The following is a 21,774-nucleotide window of genomic DNA, read 5'->3' as shown; positions in this document are numbered from 1 at the left end:
AAAAAACGATTCCATTTCGACAAAAGACCCACACCCAAGTTCCATAACTTTTGGGTCGGTGGCTCTCCCAAGGTTCCCTCATCTGATATCTCTGGGGAAGAGGATCAAGCTGCGGTTTGAGCAGCAAAAAGTACCAGTTGAGGACCAAGAAACTACTCGACCCTCCTAACTCGATTATTTCCTTATAATTGTTGTACCTCATAAGCCACATTAATTGGTTGACCAACGCACCCGCTGCTCTAGCTAATTGTCCACCCGGAGCGGGGAAGGGATATAACTCAGCGGTAGAGTGTCCCCTTGACGTGATGAAAGTCATCAGTTCGAGCCTGATTATCCCTAAGCCCAATGTGAATTTTTCTAGTTGGATTTGCTCCCCTAATTTTCCTCTTAATTAAATGACTAATGATAGTTGAAACTAATAACTACTAACTACAGTAGTTCTGAGTTATTTTTTCGCAAAAAAATAAATGTTTTGCCAAGAAATATCAGTTTATGGTTCAATTTCCAATTCTTATTTATGTTTTAAAAGAAGATGAAATATGGTAAATGATTTCTCTGTATACTAAAAATAAATTATGGGAAAAAAATTCTAAAGGTATGATCAAGTCATGGATTGGGTTCCTTGGCCCTTTTTAATTCTAAATGTATTTTGACAATATTCTTAGGTTATAAAATTTAAAATAATGTCCAAGTATCATTTTAAGCAAGGGACGTGCACAATTGAAGTTGTAATGCTTTGTGAAAGAAAATAATTAACTTCACCCACAAAAATGACTCACAGTAAGAGAAAATCGTCAATTTTTTCCATTTTGGTGAATATTATTTAAATTGGAGAATTATTTACGATATAAGGTAAACATACACCAAAGATATTTTCCTTCATACCTGAACTTATAACAAGCTTACTTAGAAAAGGCAAACTTACTGCCATAAGCAACTCTACTTTACTCAATATGGATTATGATGGAATGATTGAGATTTCTTCACTTTAAACCAAAGATGTGAAGAAAAGCACGTTGGGAGTTGCGGGTCTTACAATGCATGTACCTTAATTTAATTGAAGCTCAATACAGATACTAGACATCATGTGAAAAACAAAAATCTATTTCTAGGAAAAAATTTCACACGGTGTGAATTAGATACAACAAATGTCGTTTAAGCCTTTAAGGGACATGTATAAATTATAAGTCATATATCTTGTACATATTCATATTGCAGGCCCAATCTTTGCTATTGCCCGTTTCAGACAAGTTTTTTCAAGGATTAGCAGTCTTTAATTTTTGCAATTTTTTTTCATTTAATGAAAAAATTGGGTTAGAGTACCCTTATTTATGCTCTAATTGCGCAAGATTAAACTTTTGGTGGACACGATATATGTAAGAATAGGTTAAGTCTCTTAAGAAATAATTTTGTGAGTATCATCCTTCAATTTCAAGCTACAAAAAGAAAAGATCAAAGAATGGGTTCCAAAGCATTTCTGTTTCTTGGTCTTTTTTTGGCTATTTTTATAATGATAAGCTCTGAGGTTTTAGCTACTGAGTTGGCTGAGAACTCTAAGAAATCTGAAAACAAGAATGAAGTACATGAAGCCCAATATGGAGGATATCCTGGTGGCGGACACGGTGGTGGTGGATACGGACGTGGTGGTGGTGGATATGGACACGGTGGTGGTGGACGACGTGGAGGATACTGCCGGTACGGTTGCTGCGGCCATGATTACAATGGTTGCTATAGGTGTCGCTCCTACAAAGGTGAGGCAATGGACAAAGTTACTCAAGACAAGCCACACAATTAATTATATTAATTATGTGTGGACTAATATATTATATTAAAACTTTTGTAATGGCAATTATGTAATATTATTAGTAATGCTCTTTCTACTTTAGAGCTTGCTATAATTAGTAAAAATGTATGAATAAAAAACATCTTGTAGTAAACAAAAAAAAAATAAAAAATTTGTGAGTTCTAAAATTGAACTTAAGTTTCTATCAACATAAATTTTGTAGGAACTAACTTGTGCCTTCACGACTTTTGTTTCACTTAATTACCTTGTACTACATAAGTCATAACTTGTGCTTAGAAAATTTTATCTTGAGATTTTCTTATTGTTTGTTTTGTATCAAATGTATCTTCGTCTACCTTTTGTCACTTAAAGTATTAAAGGATAAAAAATAAAAATCATCCCATTTGAGATGGTATACGTGATAAATCAATATTCTTGAATAGGGAACTACTTTTGATCTGAAAGTATTATTCTAAAATGCGGGCACTGTGAGATTTTGATTTATTTATTCTACATTACTTAAAATATTTACTACTATATGGTTTTACTTATTCACTATATATAAATATTTGCTTAACTTTACCCTTATCCAATTACGGATCTAATTTAATTAATTTGCACATAAAAATCAGGTCCTCATAAAGCCAAATTAAATTAGAGTTTAGTAACCTCTGTTTACTCGGTCAACCTTTTAACATACCGCTATGTCAATGGGGAAATTTCTTTAACCGCACAGCTTTATAGCCTATCGAATCGCCACATCACTCCTTTTTACAGCAAACATCGGATCATATTCTCTCTTTAATTTTCCTTTTGTGGGAGTGACATTTCAGGTCTAAATGCACTAATCTTTTTTTTTTTTTTTGCATGCACTGATTATTTTCCCAAATTTGACGTAAGTTCAACTTAAACAATGATTTTTGTGTTTGTAGCACCATTTAATTTGCTACTAATTATATTGTAATCCTTTGTTTGAAGGTGAAAAATGGCTCCGATTCTGCTTCATGGTACTCTGCATGTCACGATACACGAGGTCGATAGGCTGCACGGGAAGCACGGTCGCAACTTCTTTAGCAAGGTTATACATACATATTCTATAAACTGTTAAATGTACTTATGTTCTCAATTCTGATATAATTGTTATGATCTGATGGATTGAAATCTCATAATTGCAGATTAAAGATTCTGTTGAGGAAACGGTAGGTATGGGCAAAGGAGCTTCTAGAATTTATGCCACAGTTGATTTGGAAAAGGCAAGGGTTGGAAGAACCAGAGTTATTGAAAATGAACCAAACAATCCTAGGTGGTATGAGTCTTTTCACATCTACTGTGCCCATATGGCTAAAAATGTTATATTTACTGTCAAAGATAACAATTCCATTGGTGCAACCTTAATTGGAAGAGCTTATTTACCAGTTAATGACCTTTTGGAAGGGGAAGAGGTTGATGAGTGGATTGAGATACTGGATGAAGACGAGAATCCCATTGAAGCAGGTTCTAAAATCCATGTGACACTGCAGTATTTTGAAATCAGTCGTGATCGTAATTGGGAACGTGGAATAGGTAGTTCTAAATATCCTGGTGTCCCTTATACTTTCTTCCCTCAGAGAACAGGATGTCGCGTTTCTTTGTATCAAGATGCACATATCCCTGATAAGTTTATTCCGAAAATCCCTCTATCAGGGGGTAAATATTATGAACCACATCGATGTTGGGAAGATATCTTTGATGCTATTACTAATGCAAAGCACATGATTTACATTACTGGTTGGTCTGTATATACTGAAATAACCTTGTTGAGAGACTCCAGGAGGGAAAAGCCTGGAGGAGACGACACAGTCGGAGAGCTGCTTAAGAAGAAGGCGAAGGAAGGTGTTAAAGTCCTTATGCTTGTATGGGATGACAGAACATCTGTACGTCTGCTGAAGAAAGACGGTCTCATGGCCACTCATGACGAAGAAACTGAAGAGTACTTTAAAGATACTGATGTGCACTGTGTCCTTTGCCCTAGGGATCCTGATGATGGTGGAAGCATAGTTAAAGATTTACAGACTTCTGCAATGTTTACTCATCACCAGAAAATCGTAATAGTGGACACTGACATGCCCAATGGAGAGTCAGAGACGAGGAGGCTTATGAGCTTCGTTGGTGGCCTTGATCTTTGTGATGGGAGATATGATACTCCTTTCCATTCACTTTTTAGAACACTGGATACAGCACATCATGATGATTTCCACCAACCTAATTTTGCTGAAGCTTCGATTGATAAAGGAGGGCCTAGAGAGCCCTGGCACGACATTCATTCTCGAGTTGAAGGACCAATTGCTTGGGATGTATTGTATAATTTTGAGCAGAGATGGAGAAAACAGGGCGGAAAAGACATTCTAGTGGACTTAAGAGAGCTTGACAATGTTATCATTCCACCATCTTCAGTTATGTACCCTGATGATCCTGAATCATGGAATGTTCAATTATTCAGATCGATTGATGGTGGGGCAGCATTCGGCTTTCCTGATACACCAGAAGAGTCAGTAAAGGCTGGTCTAGTGAGCGGGAAGAATAACATAGTCGATAGAAGTATCCAAGATGCTTACATTACTGCTATTCGTCGGGCAAAGAATTTCATCTACATTGAAAATCAGTATTTTCTCGGAAGCTGTTACGATTGGGAGTGTGATGATGTGAAAGTGGAGGAGGTAGGTGCTTTGCATCTCATTCCAAAAGAACTTACATTGAAGATTGTTAGTAAAATTGAAGCTGGGGAAAGGTTTACTGTATATGTTCTGGTTCCAATGTGGCCAGAAGGACTTCCTGGCAGTGCATCTGTACAAGCAATATTAGATTGGCAAAGGAGGACAATGGAGATGATGTATAAACATATATTTCAGGCTATCAGAGATCAAGGTCTCGACGATCACCCAAGGAATTATTTGACTTTTTTCTGTATTGGTAATCGAGAGGTGAAGAAGAGTGGAGAATATGAACCTTCAGACAAGCCTGAATCTGATACTGATTATGAACGAGCTCAGGAAGCTCGTCGTTTCATGATCTATGTTCATTCCAAAATGATGATTGGTAAGTTGTAGTTAGCAATTTCCTTTTCTATCTTATAATATTTGGCAAGTAATACATTATAGAAATACTCTAGCATTGTTTGTTACTAACTTTGATTTCTTTATAGTGGATGATGAGTACATTATAGTTGGATCAGCCAACATTAACCAGAGGTCAATGGATGGTGCAAGAGACTCAGAGATAGCAATTGGAGCATACCAGCCTCATAATTTAACGACGAGCAGGCAACCAGCAAGGGGTCAAGTTCATGGGTTCCGAATGGCATTGTGGTACGAGCATATGGGCATGCTCGATGACACGTTCCAACATCCAGAGAGCGAAGATTGTGTTAGGAAGGTGAATGAAATAGCTGATAAATACTGGGATCTGTACACAAGTGAGAGTCTAGAAACTGATCTTCCTGGTCACTTGCTCCGATACCCCGTCGGACTTACTAACGACGGTGAGATCACAGATTTGCCTGGAAATGGAAATGAGTACTTCCCTGACACTAAGGCTAAGGTTGTTGGTACTAAATCTGACCTCCTTCCTCCTATCCTCACTACCTAAGTTTAATAAAACTTGTAGACTTGTTATGTTAACAAGATAATAAATTCCTAGCTAAGTCGTCGTTGTTTTTTGTTACAACTTCTTTTTCCAGATTTTATACGTGTTCTGAAAGGATACTAGTATTGAATTCTTTGAAAATTTAACACTGTTATTTTCTTGTTAATCCCAATGTCCCCACATACCTATTTATCAATATTATCTCTCCTAATACAGTCTCATATATACACGCTTATTTGTTTATGATATTTACTTTCCATGCCGTTAATGATTTTTTTATTGAAATCTTAATTATTTGCTTCCTTTTTTATAAAACCTTTCATGTTATCAATAAAGATGGTGTACTTATCTAGGTGATTCATAGGTACAAGTAAAAACCTTATTTCCAACGCCTTAACCATCCATCTTCTTCTGATCAGATTTCTAACCCTCCATCTTTCTCTATTCTTATCGTTTGAAGAACAAAATTCACTAAAGCAGTTCATCTTTTTACAACCAAATTCACCATAGTTCATCTCTGATCAGATTTCTAACTCCCCGTAAGAGCCCTAGGCTTAATAAACAAGTAATGGGTGTTAATAGTCCGCCCATCGTATGCTCAAAATCATCATATGAGTTGAAATTACAAATTACAAATACTCAGGTAATTCACGTAATTACTTGTATAAAATACAAATTCTTAATAATTTGTCAAATTTTGCAGAATGAATTTACCACATCCATCCATTTTAATAGCTTGGTAGTTACATTGGTAATTGATGGTAAACAACTAAGTTTTTGATATATCTAGTAATTGACCAACTTTTTCACCAATTACTGTACTAATAATAAATTGGCATACTTGTGGTAATTCACACAAACAGTTATACCAAATAATTTACTATACCAATCAACATACCAAAAACAAATTTTTAATTTGTTTTTTTTTTCAGGATACAACCAATCAACATATGACCAATTTTTCAAATTATTATCTACACCAATTCAGATAATTAAAATACACAAAAAATGTACCAAAATATTTATTTTATAATTGTATTTTATATACCAAATAATATAACAAAATACACAAATACATGTACCGAAAATTTAACTTGAAGTTGATATGTGTACACCATATCACATACCAAAAGAAACTATTGATACAATCTGTTAAAATACGGCATGCAACATACCAATTAAATCACATAATTAATGGTTTTATATTAGTTGGTGCATTAATCAATTAAACCTAAAACTTTCAAAAAAAAAAAACCTATTCGACACATCAGATTACAATCAAAATCATATGAAGTTGTTGTAATTACACCAAAATCGTTAATATAAAACAACGAATCAATACCAAAAATAATCAAAAAATCAGATGTTGTGAAAAAACCCAATATTATTCCACAAACAATTGCTAAATTTTAATATTTATTTAATAATTAAACCAACATACCGACGCTCCAGAACATCAATCAAATCATATGAATTTATATTCCACCAAAATCGACAAAATAAACCAACATACCGATGCTCCAGAACATCAACCAAATCATATGAATTTACATTCCACCAAAATTGACAAAATAAACCAAACGAATAACTTCAATAAAGTTTCAAAACCGATATGTTATGAAAAATCAAATACAACCACGTAAAAAAAACCATATGAACTGTTTTTTATTCATTTACTTGATGAGTCTCATCGCCCGTTGTGTTGAATTAGAATTGAAAAATTATTGGTAAGCATTTTGGATCATCGATCTTAGTAGGGCAGGGGAGTTTTATTTTCGTATGAAATCTCTCTTCATGGGAGATAATATATAACAAATTGGAGTAAATCAGGGAAGGTAAAATAATAGGAGAAATTTAAGGGATACGTGATAATTGTGGCTGACTTAGTAAATGTTTTTTTTAAAAAAAATAAAAATTCCAGTTTTGAAAAAAAAATATTGCTATATAATTGAAAAAAAAAGTATTGCTATATTGGTGTAATTAAAGTTATTAAGGTGTATATTTAAGTTTTTTGGCCCTAATATTTATAGTCGAAACAGTCCACCCAATTCCTCGAATGGGTCGAGCAAAGTTTCTTGAATGTATGTGACATGTATGAGATGCAGAGATATGAAGTTGCATGCAATGAAATGGTGTTGAAACTAATCAGACAAGTGGGAAAATCCCAAATATCAAAGATTCCATTTGCAATTTGTCCACTTGGGTGATTTTTGGACCATCCTCAATTTTCATTATTGTTTTGAAGTAATTAGACTGAAACGCGTCTATTGGTCCTTATTATTTGTCAATACCTAATTCTACTTTTGCCTAATCCAATAACCGTGACATTTGAATTCAAATCATCCACAATTCGACACGTGTCACGTAGGTTGTAAAAACTTGAAGATTTTTTGTTGGTTTCTTCCGAGCATTAAAATTCGATTAAATTTAAATCACGCATTGCAAAGCTCAAAATGATCATGCTCCCTACATAATTTTCTCCATACTTAAGATTCAAACTCGAATCTTCATTAAGACCGCAATGCATAGTAAAAGATTCATATTAAGTGAACTAGTGTTAGTATTATTTTGATTCATGTTTATCCTTTTCATATCACGGGACAGGGCCTACAACTGTCTTAATACAGTTTTCTGTTACTTTCGAATACTTAAGAGGTACAAAGGAACAGACAAATGTTATCCACAAAAAATGAGAAACTAATTTCTTTCAAGTTCCTTTTTTTCTTCTTAAAATATCAAATCACATGCAACGAAAGGTGCACACTAATCTAAAAGTATCAATCTTGTCCAATTCTCACCTTAAAAGTATCAATCTTGTCCAATTATTTGATTTACACCACGAATTATTACTAAAGAGGTCCTCTTAAAAAATAACTTCATCCCTGAGCTCGAACTTAAAATATCTTGCTAATAAAAGATTTTTTTCTCTTTCATATTCCCTAAGCTATGAATTGTGATAGAACAAAAGAACTCTAGGTTCAACACTATAACTTGAATCCGGTTATAAAAAATTCAACTCGTGAGATTTTCACTTTTATTAGAGACAATATAATTTAAAAAATTTAAATTGTATGCCAAATAAAATTTTAACTTCAACTCAATCTGATTTTCGATCACTTATGCCTTATTACCTCTAAGTAATACTTTGGCCAAGAAAAATTGATATTTTTTTGATGAAATCCAATACTCGCCCGTTTGGACTTTTTGCTCCTTTTTTTATTTCAAAATCGTTGTCAATTTTTCACTCTAATTTGAAAATGAATTCTGACTACCTTTATTTATTTATATAAGTAAAATAAAAACTTACCCCTCCCTAAACTTCGATATTTTCTGAAATAAAATGTATTTATTCAAATATAATTTTATTCGTCAAAATATTATGAAATTAATATTCAACTAATAAATCTATTTCGACGACACAAATGGTTAGCTCTGGTCATGACAGGTAAGGTACATAATTCTTTTCTGGCTTGACATGCAGCCACTGCTACAGCCTACAATAAAGCACTTGTGTCAAAACTTGAAGTGCAAAATAGTAGAGAGAACTTGCACGTCTCCAACTTTTCCCCACTTCTTTTTAGATTTTAGACTACATTCTTTGTTTCATCTACGGACGGAGCCAGCATACGGCTAGGGGTTCATTCAAATTTCTTTGATATAAAATATTATTATTTATATAAAGTAAATGTCTAACCTCATTCAAACTATTGGTGTATCTACTTCTTCAAATTTTGAATCTTCTTTTTTAAATTTTTTTTTAGTTTTGCCACTGATTTTATCCAAGTTAAACACTTTGTAGGGACACTGTTACACACCATAAATCCATCACAATTTCATTTTGAACACAACTTTGTCTTTCTTTACTTCTCTGCCGTACGTGCAGTGCATTGCTGAAAGCAAAAGCTCATTTAATTCTACATCAAACACTTGGAGAAATACCGTTACACTATTTTATCTTTTCTTCTTTTTTCTCTTCTCTTCTCTTCTCTTCTACGAAAGATTTAAATAAAAAGAAATCGAGATTCATCGAGAGTGGAGTAGTATTATTATTTTATATATACCTCAAATTACTTGAAAAATCTGTTGCACCAACTCCAAAATCCTTTATGCTGTGGGATTACTTTAACTAACTACTCCTTAACCCACCCACTAATTTCTTCTTATTATAATAGTATAAAATATTGGGACGCCATTCTTTTCGATCAGTCAACTTTTTCTTGGAGTATATTCTACACCAGTCAATCAATATTCCTAGCTCTCACCAACCAATTATACTATGTCAAGTATGTTGGGTTCACAAGGCTTCGTATTGGCGACAGCCATGGCGGTCTCTGCCGGCACAGTGATTTTACTCGATCTTTTCCGGGTCAAGTACTTCCCGGCGACCCATCTTTCCGACTACCCACATGATCATAAGCAGATTCTCAAGTCCTGTTTATCTTCAGGTACATATTTATGGTCAAACAGGAGCTGATTCTTTTGATCTTGGTTTTATGGATTAATTTAATCTCACGTTTTTTTAGCTGGGAAGAACAAGGACAAAACAAGAAAGAAAAAGAAGAAAGTTCAATTTGCAGCTGATGTGAAAAGTTCGAGCGGAAATGGCGAGGAGTACAGAAGAAAACAAATGAGGAAATTCACAGAAAGTCGAATTAAATCTTGTGGGAATGAGATTGTGGGGATTCCAGGAAATAGGATGGCTTTGTACACTGGGATTCTCAAGGATCGGGTTCAAAGAATGGGATTCTCCCATTGATCAATTTGTATTTTCGTTTTGGTTAATTCCTCTTCATCTTCTTGCAAAACAAAAACAGAGGAATTAGGGCAAAGAAACTTTAAAAAATCTCACCGTAATTTGTAAATAATTGTGTGTGAACATGTTTTCTTTACACGAAATTAGGAACTCCTTTAGTAGTATATTTTTCTGGAATCTTCAGTTAATGGGTAGTTGTATATTTTTCAGGAATCTCCGTTTGTTTATTTTTAGGCCCAACGTTGGGTTGGGTATCTGTATTAAAATTTGATAAAATTTGGATCATGCATATTTTGGAACTTACTTTTGTGGTTAATGGTAACAGCACTTCCAACAATTTTTATTTTTTTTTATTTTCAAGTCTCAAATCACTTTGATTAAGAGGGAAGAAATAGCAATCAATTTATCCCAATTCATATTGGTGCCAAGGACAGGTTCTTGTACAAGCTATTTAATACTGATTTGTCCAATGTTAATGCCAACATTCATCTTGAGCTCGGATCAATAATTCATGAGAATTATAATTGCATTAATTACAAATTTCTTATTCACATATGTTAATTGTTATAAGGGAAAATCAGTTCTCATTAGTCATTTCGAGGCATAATTTAGGTATGCATTTGGTGATAGAAATGATTTATTTATTTAATTTTTTTGAAGTTAGAATTTTATTTGGTTATAATTTTACGAATAATACGAGTGAAATAAGGCTTTATCTATTTTTTAAATTCCAAATATAATCTGTATTTGAAATTTTTATAATCAAATGGCTGATTTTTTTCAAATAAAATGAAAAAAAAAAGAAGTGAATATTTTTTAGTTGCCAAAGAAAGGAAGTTAGGCGCGAACCCGGAAAAGCAAAATGAAATTACTTAACAAGGCCGGCGCGAAAAGAAAGTTAAAACGAAGTTGAAAAGAGAAAAATATTAACCGGCGGGTGAAGCGTGAGAAAGGCAATCTAGAAGTTTCGATCAAAAGGCAGTGTCGGAGCGATCGACGTTGGGAGAGAGATTGCTGTGGCTTTCTTCTATCTCAGGTAATTCCTCCATCTTATCTCCATTACTTCATTGCTTCAGCTTTTAGCTTTCTAGTTACTTTTTTCCACTCAATTAGGGTTTCTCAATGTGTGCCGATTTCTTACAATTTTGAATTAGTGAGAGGCACTTGAGGCGAACGCTATTCGGAGGAATCAATTATTTAGTATTTGTGGTAAAACTTGTATACTTAGAACGGATGACCTAGATCACTTGTTTGTTTACAAATCTGGTATCTGGATTTCTAGAAGCAAGAAAAAAACTTCAGGTTGTGTATGCTTTTAGTTTCCTTATGAAGAAATTGAACATTGTGATTGATAGAGAGGTTCTAGTCACTGGAATAGTTATTTGGCCAGTGTATTCCTCTTTAGATGAAACCTCTAGTTCTGATGTATTTTCCAAGTGGAAGTTCCATATATGCTAACTGGTCTTCTCTGTAACTAAGTACAGCACTGAGCATGCAACATCTCTAGACACATATTTTAGTTCAGGCAGAAAGTACGAATGGATGTAGAAACAATTGAGAATATACTTACAAGTTCTGGTTTACAGAATCGAGTTATGGACCTTAAGAGACACTTTGCAAATTAAAGGACACTTGGTGTTTGGAATTGTAACTCCGGTGAAGAGAACGCATGTTCTTGCCTATCACATGTGTGATTTATTACTGGTCTCTTCATCAAGTTATACAAATCCACCAAGTCTATCACCTATCTCTCTGAAAAATGAAAATATATTTTATGACTAGTTCCATATGATTTATTACTGGTCTCTTAAGAGCTGGCTCTTGATTACTTCTACCTGCAAGTAACTCCATTTCTTCTGATTCTGAGTTGGTACCTCCAATGGTCAGACTCCTTCCTCCCACAAATGCCATCATCTTCCCCAATTTTGGGGATCATCCCCACTTATAAAATACTGCTACATCTACCATAAGCATTAAAATTTTGGAAGACGAAGTATGAGTATAGCTGATCAAAGTTCCTCTATCTCCTACAGATTTTCCCAGTACCTTCTGAAGCGCTAGTCTCAAGCATTTGCAAAAAAACAATAATGTTGAATCTGTCAGCAGAATTTATGGAATAAAGTTATTGTTCCTCTGTATGAGCTCATACCAATTATCAGCAATTTCCTTGATTTTGAAGAATTTGTCTCCCGCCAAAAAAAGAAGCAGCACTTCTCACCATGATGCCTTATTTACCTTGCCACTATCACCACCTTTCTCACTGTTGTTACTCTAGGCTTAAGTTACTCCATGATTGTTATAGAACTAATAAAAGCAAAGTATGAAATAGGCAAGAAGTTATGTGGATAAGGACTGAAAAAACTGTTTGATAGAAAAAAGGAATGGAAACAAAGAGACTAAGCTGAAGAAAGAAAGAGAAGAAATCTTTAACCAGAGTATAGCATCAGAAATGCCATGGAAAATTATTGGAGAGATTGATGATCGATACAAATTAGGTTAGAGTTGCCGGAGAAGGAGGTTGACAGACAATTACGTTATGCAAGGCGAGAACCAGTCTTTGTATTTCACTTGGTTCCACTTTCCTCTATCGTATGCTCTAAGTGGGTGGGGGCATTTAATACATGTGTTAAAGTCCAAGTCCGATTAGAAGCAGTCAATGATAGCACTGCATGGTTTCCAAGTGTAGCAGGCAACAGTCTAATATTACAGAGAAAGTTGAACTTCATTAACATCATTGATAATTGTAAATGTGATGAACAACATCAAAGGCAATCTTGCTTTGGTGGGCTAGTTGTTGACCTAATATTATTTTTATCTTTGTCCAACTAAAGATAATATTTTCCCTATTTATTTTATTTTTTCGTGCTTAGTTGATTCTAATAGAAACAAATATCATTTGCAACAGAACAGTGGTTGTTCGGAATGCTATAATAATCCCAAATTAAGGTCCTCTTCACGAAGCAGTGAAAGATCAGAAACATCAATATCAGGTGATTCATAAAGCTAAACTATTGGAGGACTTTTGAACAGCCAGCACGTGTGGCATGGACAAAAGTGTAGGTAAGTCTCAGGTAATCAACTCATCAGTTAGTACATCTACACTGACATATGATGGTCATGTGACTGCAAATCCAAACAACCCTGCTGAATTTGTAAATCATGGTAAATTTGACTCTCCATTTTGCATCCATGTTTTTTCTTGTCTTAACTTTGTTGTTAAGACGTACCTTGGTCTTTTGTGGAAAATATACTTGCTAGTTTATACAAATGGTTAAATGCATGTCATATATATAAGTAATTGAAGTTTGTGATATTTGATCTTAGATGGTGAAACCAATAATATGGTTTTACTGATAAATTTGTTCTTCTAGTCATTTTTTTGGGGTGGGTGGGGCTGGTGTGGTATTTTTCCTGAATTTTTCAAGAAACCTATGATATGAATAAGAATAAGTACTACTTACATTTTCAAATATCCGAACCATAGTGATGTTGATGTTCCAGATTAAATTCTGTCACACCGTTGAGAGTGATAAAAGATAATAGGCCCATCTCTAATAAGTTCTATTTAGACTCAATACACTGTTTAGGCATTTGGCTTAACATAATTGTTTCCTATCATCATCTTTTAAAGGTCTACTGAACAATTATTTTATATACGAATTTTCTGCCAGGACTATTCCTCTGGAACCAAAGCAGAGAGCAGTGGATAGGACACAAGAAGCTTGTCAACCAACCACAACAGCTCCGTGAACCTAAATTAAAGTGAGATGTTTGTCTTAGATCCCTGCACTACCTTAAAAGAATGGCTTAAAATGACATTGAATAGCTTTGCTTCTTACTGAATAAATGAGGCATTATATTCTTGTGAATCTTTTGTTCTCTTTGATATAGAGGCATAACATATACCTATAGACCGAAAAAAAGAAGATATAGAGGCATAAAATATAGGTGATAGGCATGCATGCAAAGGTTGGAATCTGAAAAATTCTTTGGATTAGGTGTAAGTTTTGGGTATCGGTGATTTGGTGGTGTTAAGTACTGAAGTTTCTGATCTTCACCATTTGGTGTTCTAAACTGCTGGCATGACAGCACATAGAGCAGTTTTTTGTATATAATTTGCTAAACTTAATCTCTTTTCTTAGGGTCGACATAGGTCTTGTCATATAAGTTGCCCATGACAAGATGGGGTTGCTCAAGTGTAAGCACCCTCCACCTCTAACGAGGGATCAAAAAAGGTGGGAGCTTCTAGGGAGGGGTAAAAAAGAAAAAGAGAAATAGCTAAGTTGCCCATTGAGGAAGGATTCAAAGATTTCACGACCTTATTGATCCAGATAGTAAATAATGCTTCACATTTTGCGATAGCCCATATCCAGCCTTTAACGTTATCCCTTTTGAAGGCATAGACCAACTCTGGATCACTAAATTGTAGAGCATGTTGTTATATATTCTCTTTCTCTTCAAAGAAATAAGATCTTAGCAACAGGCCAACCAACTTGTGTGTATAGAATTGATTTCAACTTTGCAAATGGTACATGGAGGAGCGAAATTTATGTTCTTTAATCAATCCTCGGCTTGATACCTTATTCTGCAGAAACTGTGTAAAGAATACTTTTAGAACTTGTCAAAATCCCATGTGGGCATGTAATATGCCACATTCCAAAGGACTCACATCTAAGGCACATATGACCTTAGCTGAAATATTTCCATGTAGAGTGACCAATTTTTAGCTTGAAAGTATAAAGCTTTTCAAGGATGATCATACCAAAAGAAAAATAAGGAAAATGTGGAATGTATATGTGGTTTTGCTTGTGCATTGAGATTACTCTTTTAACTGGATTTAGGAAGTAGATAAGTAATTTTGTGTTGTCATGATCTTTCTGATGACAACTGTGTTTTAGGTTTTATTACACTCACCAATCTTCTAGCTTGCTAAATAGGATGTCCTCCCCATTTTATTTTTGAGTTCAATCAGCCTCATTTTTACATCAGTCAGTAAAAATTTGTTGTCATTAACAATCACAGTGTTACTTTTGTAATTATGTTTCTGTTTTATTTCCAATTGAGATATATACCTTAATTTTCAAGGGAAAATATTAGCCTTAGTGTGTGTAAGACTGCTTGCCATAAAACATTGAGTGGAGGGAATATATGTAATTCAAGAGTTGCATCGGAAACTGTTCTTTTTGTTCCCAATATTTCTATATTATGATAAACAAGAGTGAATGAGCCTTGACAAAGGGGAGAGGAGGGGGGGGGGGGGGGGGGGGGGGGGTGGGGGGGGGGGGGGGGAGGAGGAAGGGGGGGATAGCTCGAGTTGTAAGCACCTTCCACCTCCAACCCTAAGGTTGTGGGTTTGAGCCACCAAGGGAGCAAAACAGGGGAGCTCCTGAGGAGGGGTAAAAAAAAAGTGTGAATGAGCCTTTCATTAATCTCTGTGTTCTTACTGTTTGCATGGCTAGAACTAAATGCTCTATGGGTGAAGTGTAGGGAGAGATGACATGTATATAATTGGATGAAGAATCTAAAGGGGGAGAAATAGCTGATATTGAAGTGGGGGAGAGCCTTCTGGTCTGTAACTTAATCAGGAACCTTGTGCTATTAATGGCCACAAATTTCTACACCAATATAATAGCTGTCCATTTCCACTGTCCTTCCCTAACAGACATTTGTTTGAAAGAAAATTGCCACTGAGATTCGCATTAATTAGACATATCTTACCTTATCCCATAAGTGGGAATTTGCCGATTGTTCTAAATCCTGGTGTCATTTGCTCCCACCGAAACAGATTTTGAGAACCGAGCTTTTTTTGATGTTCTGTTATGTGCCTAAGATTGTTAATGGATCCTTTGTCTTTACTTCCTCTAAGGAATTTTGTCTTTGCAGTTGGAATGCTACGTATGATAGTTTGTTTGGGAGCAACAAGCTGTTGCCCATGTCTATCCCGCTTGCTGTAAGTATGCATGATAGAGTTTAAAGAAGTCAATGCTCCTCATATTTCTGTTTGAATGACACTAAGAATGCTCATGTAAAACTGGCAGGAAATGGTAGATTTCCTAATGGATTTTTGGGAGCTGGAAGGACTGTACGATTGACATGTTTGTAAGTAAGGGATTATTTTATCGATGAATGATGAACAGTCAAGTAGTGACAGACACTTAGATAGGCTGATGTAAATTTGATTTACTTCGTGACTGGGAAGGTAGGAGGTTACTAATGGAGTTTCTCTAATGAAATTTAATTAACTTCTGGCAAATTGAAACATTTTGTACTGATAAAGGCGTGTTTAGACATGAATTAATTGATATTTTAAAGAAAATATTTGCAAGTTGAGATTGTGTTTGAATATGTTTATACATACTATTTGATATTTGAGTTTTTCTGAGTGAAAACTTGTCTGTACAACAAAATCAACAGATATATGTCCTTTAGAATCTTTCATGGTGTGAAATGACACAACCTTTTCCAGAAAAAGCTAATACAGTTAATAATTGTCCTTTAAGCCTGCTCGTATAGTCTTGTATGTGAAATAGTTGCTATTTAATAACGATACTAAGGGCACAGCTGGACATGATTTCGAATAATTAGTGATTTAAAATTAGGTTGATTTGAAGTTATAATTTTACTTGAACATGTAGCTTGAGTTTTTAATAAGTGTCAAAATATCTTAAGAAGTTAAATAAATAAATCATATATCTTCATTTTTTATTATAAATAAACTTACGAAAACATGATATTATAAATATAGTAACTAGCTATTCTTATAGAATCTTCACATATGATATGGATAATCTCTTTACATCGAGCAGAGTATGTGAACTTATGCGTAACACTAATTTAAGATCAAAACTTTAAATTGGAATTTGAGATTCTATGGCCAACGCCTATTAAAAGTAAAGGTCATCAAACCTTGCCAGCTTTTCACATTTATACTTCTTCATTTCGGATTAGGAGGTAAATGGACAAGAAATGGAAGTCAACAATGAAGTTAATTTTACTATATTTATTACTAGTATCTGAGCACAATAGGATAGGTCCATGAGTTCAAGGATTAATTAACTAACTAATTAAACAGTCTATAGTCAAAGATTGGTTGTAAATCTAGGAAGTTGTAAAATCTACCCATTGAATCGACAAGGGATTAAGTTACGAGGTCTGATAGAACGTATCATACTACTCCCTTTAAACATATGGCATTGAGTTCAAAAAGAGGAGGATTGTTCAATATCGGGTGAAACTAGTGCTAAACGTAAAAATATGAAATATTAGCTTAACTCAATTCCAAAAGTTAGCTCCGAGGGAGAAGGATTGCTCAAGTCTTAGAAGGACACTATCTGTCTCATTAATCGTTGATTTGGGACTTTTTTCATTCTACAACCCCTCTCCGTGCACTTTTGTTTGTTTACTATATTAATGTTTTATTAAGAAAAATGTTTTGACTGGTTTAGAGTCGCCACTTAATTTTTTTGAGAAAAATCAAGAAAAAACTGATTTTCAATAGATTAAAACAGGAAATCGATTGAAAATACTTAAAGGGGGTTCAGGGTTCCTATTAATATTCTAGGAAGGTTTTTAAGGCACCTAGAATATCCGCTAATGCGGTTATCCGATAATTAATCCTTTGGCTAAAACAATTTTAACTTAGCTTGACTTTGCAAAATTGAACTATTTAGTTAGTTTAGGACCGTTTTAAGGGAGGAAAAGAAAAATATTAAAATATTTAGCTAAGAGAAATATTTTATAAAATTATTTATTTATTTATTTATTTTTAAGTCAAGTGAAGACGAGACTGATTTAGTTAAATTGTTAAATCAAAATGGGTGTCTCTCGGGGATTTGAATTATTGGCCTTAAGATTATATTAACATATAAAACACGTAAAAATCAAATAAATGGGATAGGGAAAGAAGGTTTGGGCCCAAGCCTGGATCTGTCCGCCTGGGCCAGTACTTGGACCCATTTTGTTTTGGGCCTTCGGCCCATTTGAGTCATCTGCACCTGTCCTAATATAATATATATATAATACATTTCTTTGGGCCTTAGGCCCAATTTTTCACCTGTCCTAAACACTAACAAAATAATAAACTTAAGCAGGCTTAGGCCCAAAATAACAAAATACAAATTTTTGAATTAAGAGTGAGCCTTTGGCCCAAATTTTTTAATTTTTTCGATCTTTTGCTTCTTTCAGCTTCGGGACCTGTTCGTCGACTTTTATAGCTGGCCGATTGACTCGAAAATAAGGAACTTGAGCCTTTATGGCTCTCTCGAAATGCAAAGGGGAGGTATGAATTCGTGGCGAACTCCGGCGGATTTTACATGCAAGCAAAATAGTATAAGGAGTCAGAAAAATATCATACAACAAACAAATAAGACATCCATAAACTATGCTTTATGCACCATTGTTTAAAGAAAATCAAGGATCCCTGCCAAATTAACTTTATGCACTATTGTTTAAAGAAAAAAGAAGCCACAATGTTTGACTTGGAAAGAAACCCATTTGACTTATCATGGGGGCAACGTATTCTCTACTGGAAATGATTGTAAACTAAATGACATAAATGAGACTTGTGATAATTGACTAACACAACAACATGCTAAAATAAAATAAAATTCTAAACACGCAAAAAATCAAACCGTCAACAGCTACTAAACTATTAAAATTAACCTTGCACAAAAAAACATGTTATGCACACAATAGCCGAAACTAAATAAACACCTGCTTCAAATAATCTAATTTTTTTTAAAAAAAATTTTTTAACAAGACTAAAACATGAGGATAAAACAAGAAAATCGAGCTCTGTACCGATTCAGACTTGCAAGGAGTAAACTATTTGAATATCAATTATTAAACCAAACAGGGGTGAGCATATTGCCTCCTGGCAGTAAGAAAAACGAACTCCAAAGAGATCATGAAGAGGGAAAACAAAACAGCCCAAGCACATTCTTGAAAATAAATTAAATACATACATTAACCTCATTTTCAGCATGCTTCAAGGTTAAGACCATAAGGACAGATGAGCAAAGCTTGGTATGATATTGCCTGATTTATTTATTTATTTTCTTTATTTAAAAATAAAATAATAAAAAAAAAAGAACAAAGAAGACCGATGCCGAACGAATAATACATTAACTTGAATAAACGACTCAATGTCAATAGACAACAAATAAAATGACACACCAACTTCATATTACAACACTTCGGGAGGCAAAAGAATGAACCATAGGCATCACACTTGATAAAAAGAACGGGAAGATAGCACATTATGCAATCTGGAAAAGGGAAAGGGACAACACTTTTTTAAAAATAGACTTGGCCAACACAACCGAATAAATATAAAAATTAGAAACGAGTCGGCAAACAACACATGCCAATATTCAAAACAATAGCAAATGCAAGACATAACTCATAATGTTGACATCTTGGTTCATTCTTTCAACTTGAGGTGAGAGAGTGAAACTCGTGGTGCCGAATATTAAGCAGCAAAACGCATTCAATGGCATTCGAGAAACAAGCTCAAGGAAGGAAATCAACAAGACAAAGTTTCAAGTACAACAATAGAGAAGTAATAACGAATATCCAAAGTTTTAACTTGACATGGCAAATAACTCGATGAAGCGGCTAGATGTATGTACATAACATATCAACTTAATAGCAACTAACAGCCAACAACCACAAGCTAAAAGCTTACAAACATCAGTATGCTGCTCTAAAGTAGGAGAAAGGGTGGAAAGAACATTACGAAGGGACATTACCTTTTTCGGGGCAGCGAAACAGGACGGGGCGAGCAGAGAGGAGCAGCAACTTCGCACCACTACACAAACTTAACCCCGGACAGCAAATAGGGAGTCTGGATAGAAATCCGAGCAAGCTATCTCGAGTTCGAATGAACTTGTGATAGAGCGATGGATAGCACCAAAAAGAAAGTAAAAACTAAGTTCTTAGACAAGTTAAACTCTCTATTTCACAGTGTATTTCATATGTATTCAAACTACTTCTTAAGCTATTCTTATATTTTTGCTATATAAAAAAAAAAACTCCTCTAACTCAAAAAAAATCTTCTGTTCTCTGCCCAAATTTTCAACTCAAAAAGAAAAATCAAAAATCCCCCCTTCAACAGTGAATAAAAGGGAGTATATATAGGGGATTATTAGGGTTCCCCCTGGAGGGAAAAGAGGTGGGAAACAGATGAAAAAATTCACGTTCAAGGCCCACTTCGAAATTCAAATTCGAAATTCTTTCACCATTCCGGCTAAACACACTTTTCTGAGATGTTCAACCTCATTGCGGAAGAGGAAATAGGAAGCAAAAGGCTTTGATCGATTGAGTGTACCTGCCGCTCGACGTGGCTCAATCTGAGAGGGATGCGAAGAAGAGGACAAAGAAGATGCAGCGTACTGCCTGTGCGCATTGATTTCCACTTGGCATCGTTGTTGCCATTAGCTGTGGAGTTCCGTGAACTCGTCCTCGCGTGAAGAAGACGAGGCATGTATAGGGTCGTGGGGGTTGTTCACGCGTCTGTCCCGCGTCGCTTGGCTGCTGCCAAATTGCCGTCTGCTTCTAAGAGGAAGCTTGTGAACGTTACTGCCAGTTGTGATGTTAACGTTGTTGTTAACGTTTGAAGCTGATGTTAACGTGTTAATATTTGCTGCATACAGCTGTTTCTGGGTTTCTTTGATTAATTAGAGATGGGCCGGGTCGTTTGGTATGCTGTACATATTGGAAATGGGCTAAAACAAATTGTTGTTGGGTCTGGGAATTGAGGGAATGGGACTTTTGTTGTCTTGGAAAATGGGTTTGGGCTGGTTGTTTGCTGAAATTGAGGCCCAAAAACGGCTTGCAAGAATTGAAATAATTGTTAAGGGAGGAATCAGATTTGTAATTTAGGACTTGGCCAAATGAGTTGCAAAATTAGCCAATTTAAGTTACAAATATAGCCAAACTTAGTTAATTGGAACAAGTTCGGCTAGTAGTTAAAATAAGATGAATTAATATAATTAATTTATGAGCTTATCAATCTTAACGAAATAAAATAATCGACTTAATTATAAACTAGTTACTTCAAAAATATAGACTATTATATAACTAAACTAATTAACAAAATATTTAAGCAGAACTAAAATCTTTTTGAGACGATTTTCAAATATTTATAAAATGTGCTAAATAATAATAATAATAATAATAATAATATATATATATATATATATGTATATACACATTATCTAAAAGTTCCCAAAAAATGACAAAATCACATAAAACTAACTTGAAAATATTTTGAATTTTATAAGGTCAATTGTTTCAAATCGTTCAGAGTTTAAGAAGCTCGATGATTAATTATTATTGGGAAGGGTCAAAATCGGGTGTCAACAATTAAAAATAGATATCCATTTTTATTTGTCAAGTTTGAAAATCAAGACAGATTTTATCAATTAGTTCCTAAAATTACTTTTATTATTAACTATAATTATTTTCAAATACATTTCTCAAAATATTAAATTTATTATATTCATAATATTATAGAATTATTATTTTATTTATTGCAACTTAAGAATATCAAAATCGATACTAGACAAGTAAAAATGAAAATGGAAAAAGTATTTTAGAAAATCAAAATATAATTAGT

The 21,774-nt window shown here is 34.3% G+C and overlaps 4 protein-coding genes across 4 annotated transcripts; all 4 read left to right on the top strand.

Annotated features, from left to right (window-relative positions):
• The first annotated feature begins 1,423 nt into the window (after positions 1 to 1,423).
• LOC125857970 (glycine-rich protein-like) lies at positions 1,424 to 1,936 on the top strand. Its single transcript, XM_049537631.1, has one exon. The coding sequence runs from the start codon at positions 1,460 to 1,462 to the stop codon at positions 1,793 to 1,795; it is 336 nt and encodes a 111-aa protein (XP_049393588.1). The 5' UTR covers positions 1,424 to 1,459; the 3' UTR covers positions 1,796 to 1,936.
• A 765-nt stretch (positions 1,937 to 2,701) lies between these two features.
• LOC125857928 (phospholipase D alpha 1) lies at positions 2,702 to 5,495 on the top strand. The gene is made up of 3 exons (XM_049537588.1): positions 2,702 to 2,861; positions 2,959 to 4,858; positions 4,965 to 5,495. The coding sequence occupies exons 1-3, from the start codon at positions 2,769 to 2,771 to the stop codon at positions 5,405 to 5,407; spliced, it is 2,436 nt and encodes an 811-aa protein (XP_049393545.1). The 5' UTR covers positions 2,702 to 2,768; the 3' UTR covers positions 5,408 to 5,495.
• Positions 5,496 to 9,250: 3,755 nt separating this feature from the next.
• On the top strand, positions 9,251 to 10,370 carry LOC125857969 (uncharacterized). The gene is made up of 2 exons (XM_049537630.1): positions 9,251 to 9,849; positions 9,928 to 10,370. The coding sequence occupies exons 1-2, from the start codon at positions 9,681 to 9,683 to the stop codon at positions 10,158 to 10,160; spliced, it is 402 nt and encodes a 133-aa protein (XP_049393587.1). The 5' UTR covers positions 9,251 to 9,680; the 3' UTR covers positions 10,161 to 10,370.
• A 2,824-nt stretch (positions 10,371 to 13,194) lies between these two features.
• Positions 13,195 to 16,498, top strand: LOC125857972 (uncharacterized). Its single transcript, XM_049537632.1, has 4 exons — positions 13,195 to 13,319; positions 13,829 to 13,919; positions 16,041 to 16,107; positions 16,196 to 16,498. The coding sequence occupies exons 1-4, from the start codon at positions 13,202 to 13,204 to the stop codon at positions 16,247 to 16,249; spliced, it is 330 nt and encodes a 109-aa protein (XP_049393589.1). The 5' UTR covers positions 13,195 to 13,201; the 3' UTR covers positions 16,250 to 16,498.
• Positions 16,499 to 21,774: the final 5,276 nt, after the last annotated feature.

The sequence above is a fragment of the Solanum stenotomum genome, chromosome 3 (assembly GCF_019186545.1).
Source record: "Solanum stenotomum isolate F172 chromosome 3, ASM1918654v1, whole genome shotgun sequence".
NCBI lineage: Eukaryota > Viridiplantae > Streptophyta > Magnoliopsida > Solanales > Solanaceae > Solanum > Solanum stenotomum.
The sequence above is the reverse complement of the archived record's forward strand: the minus strand, read 5'-3'. Positions and strand labels throughout refer to the sequence as shown.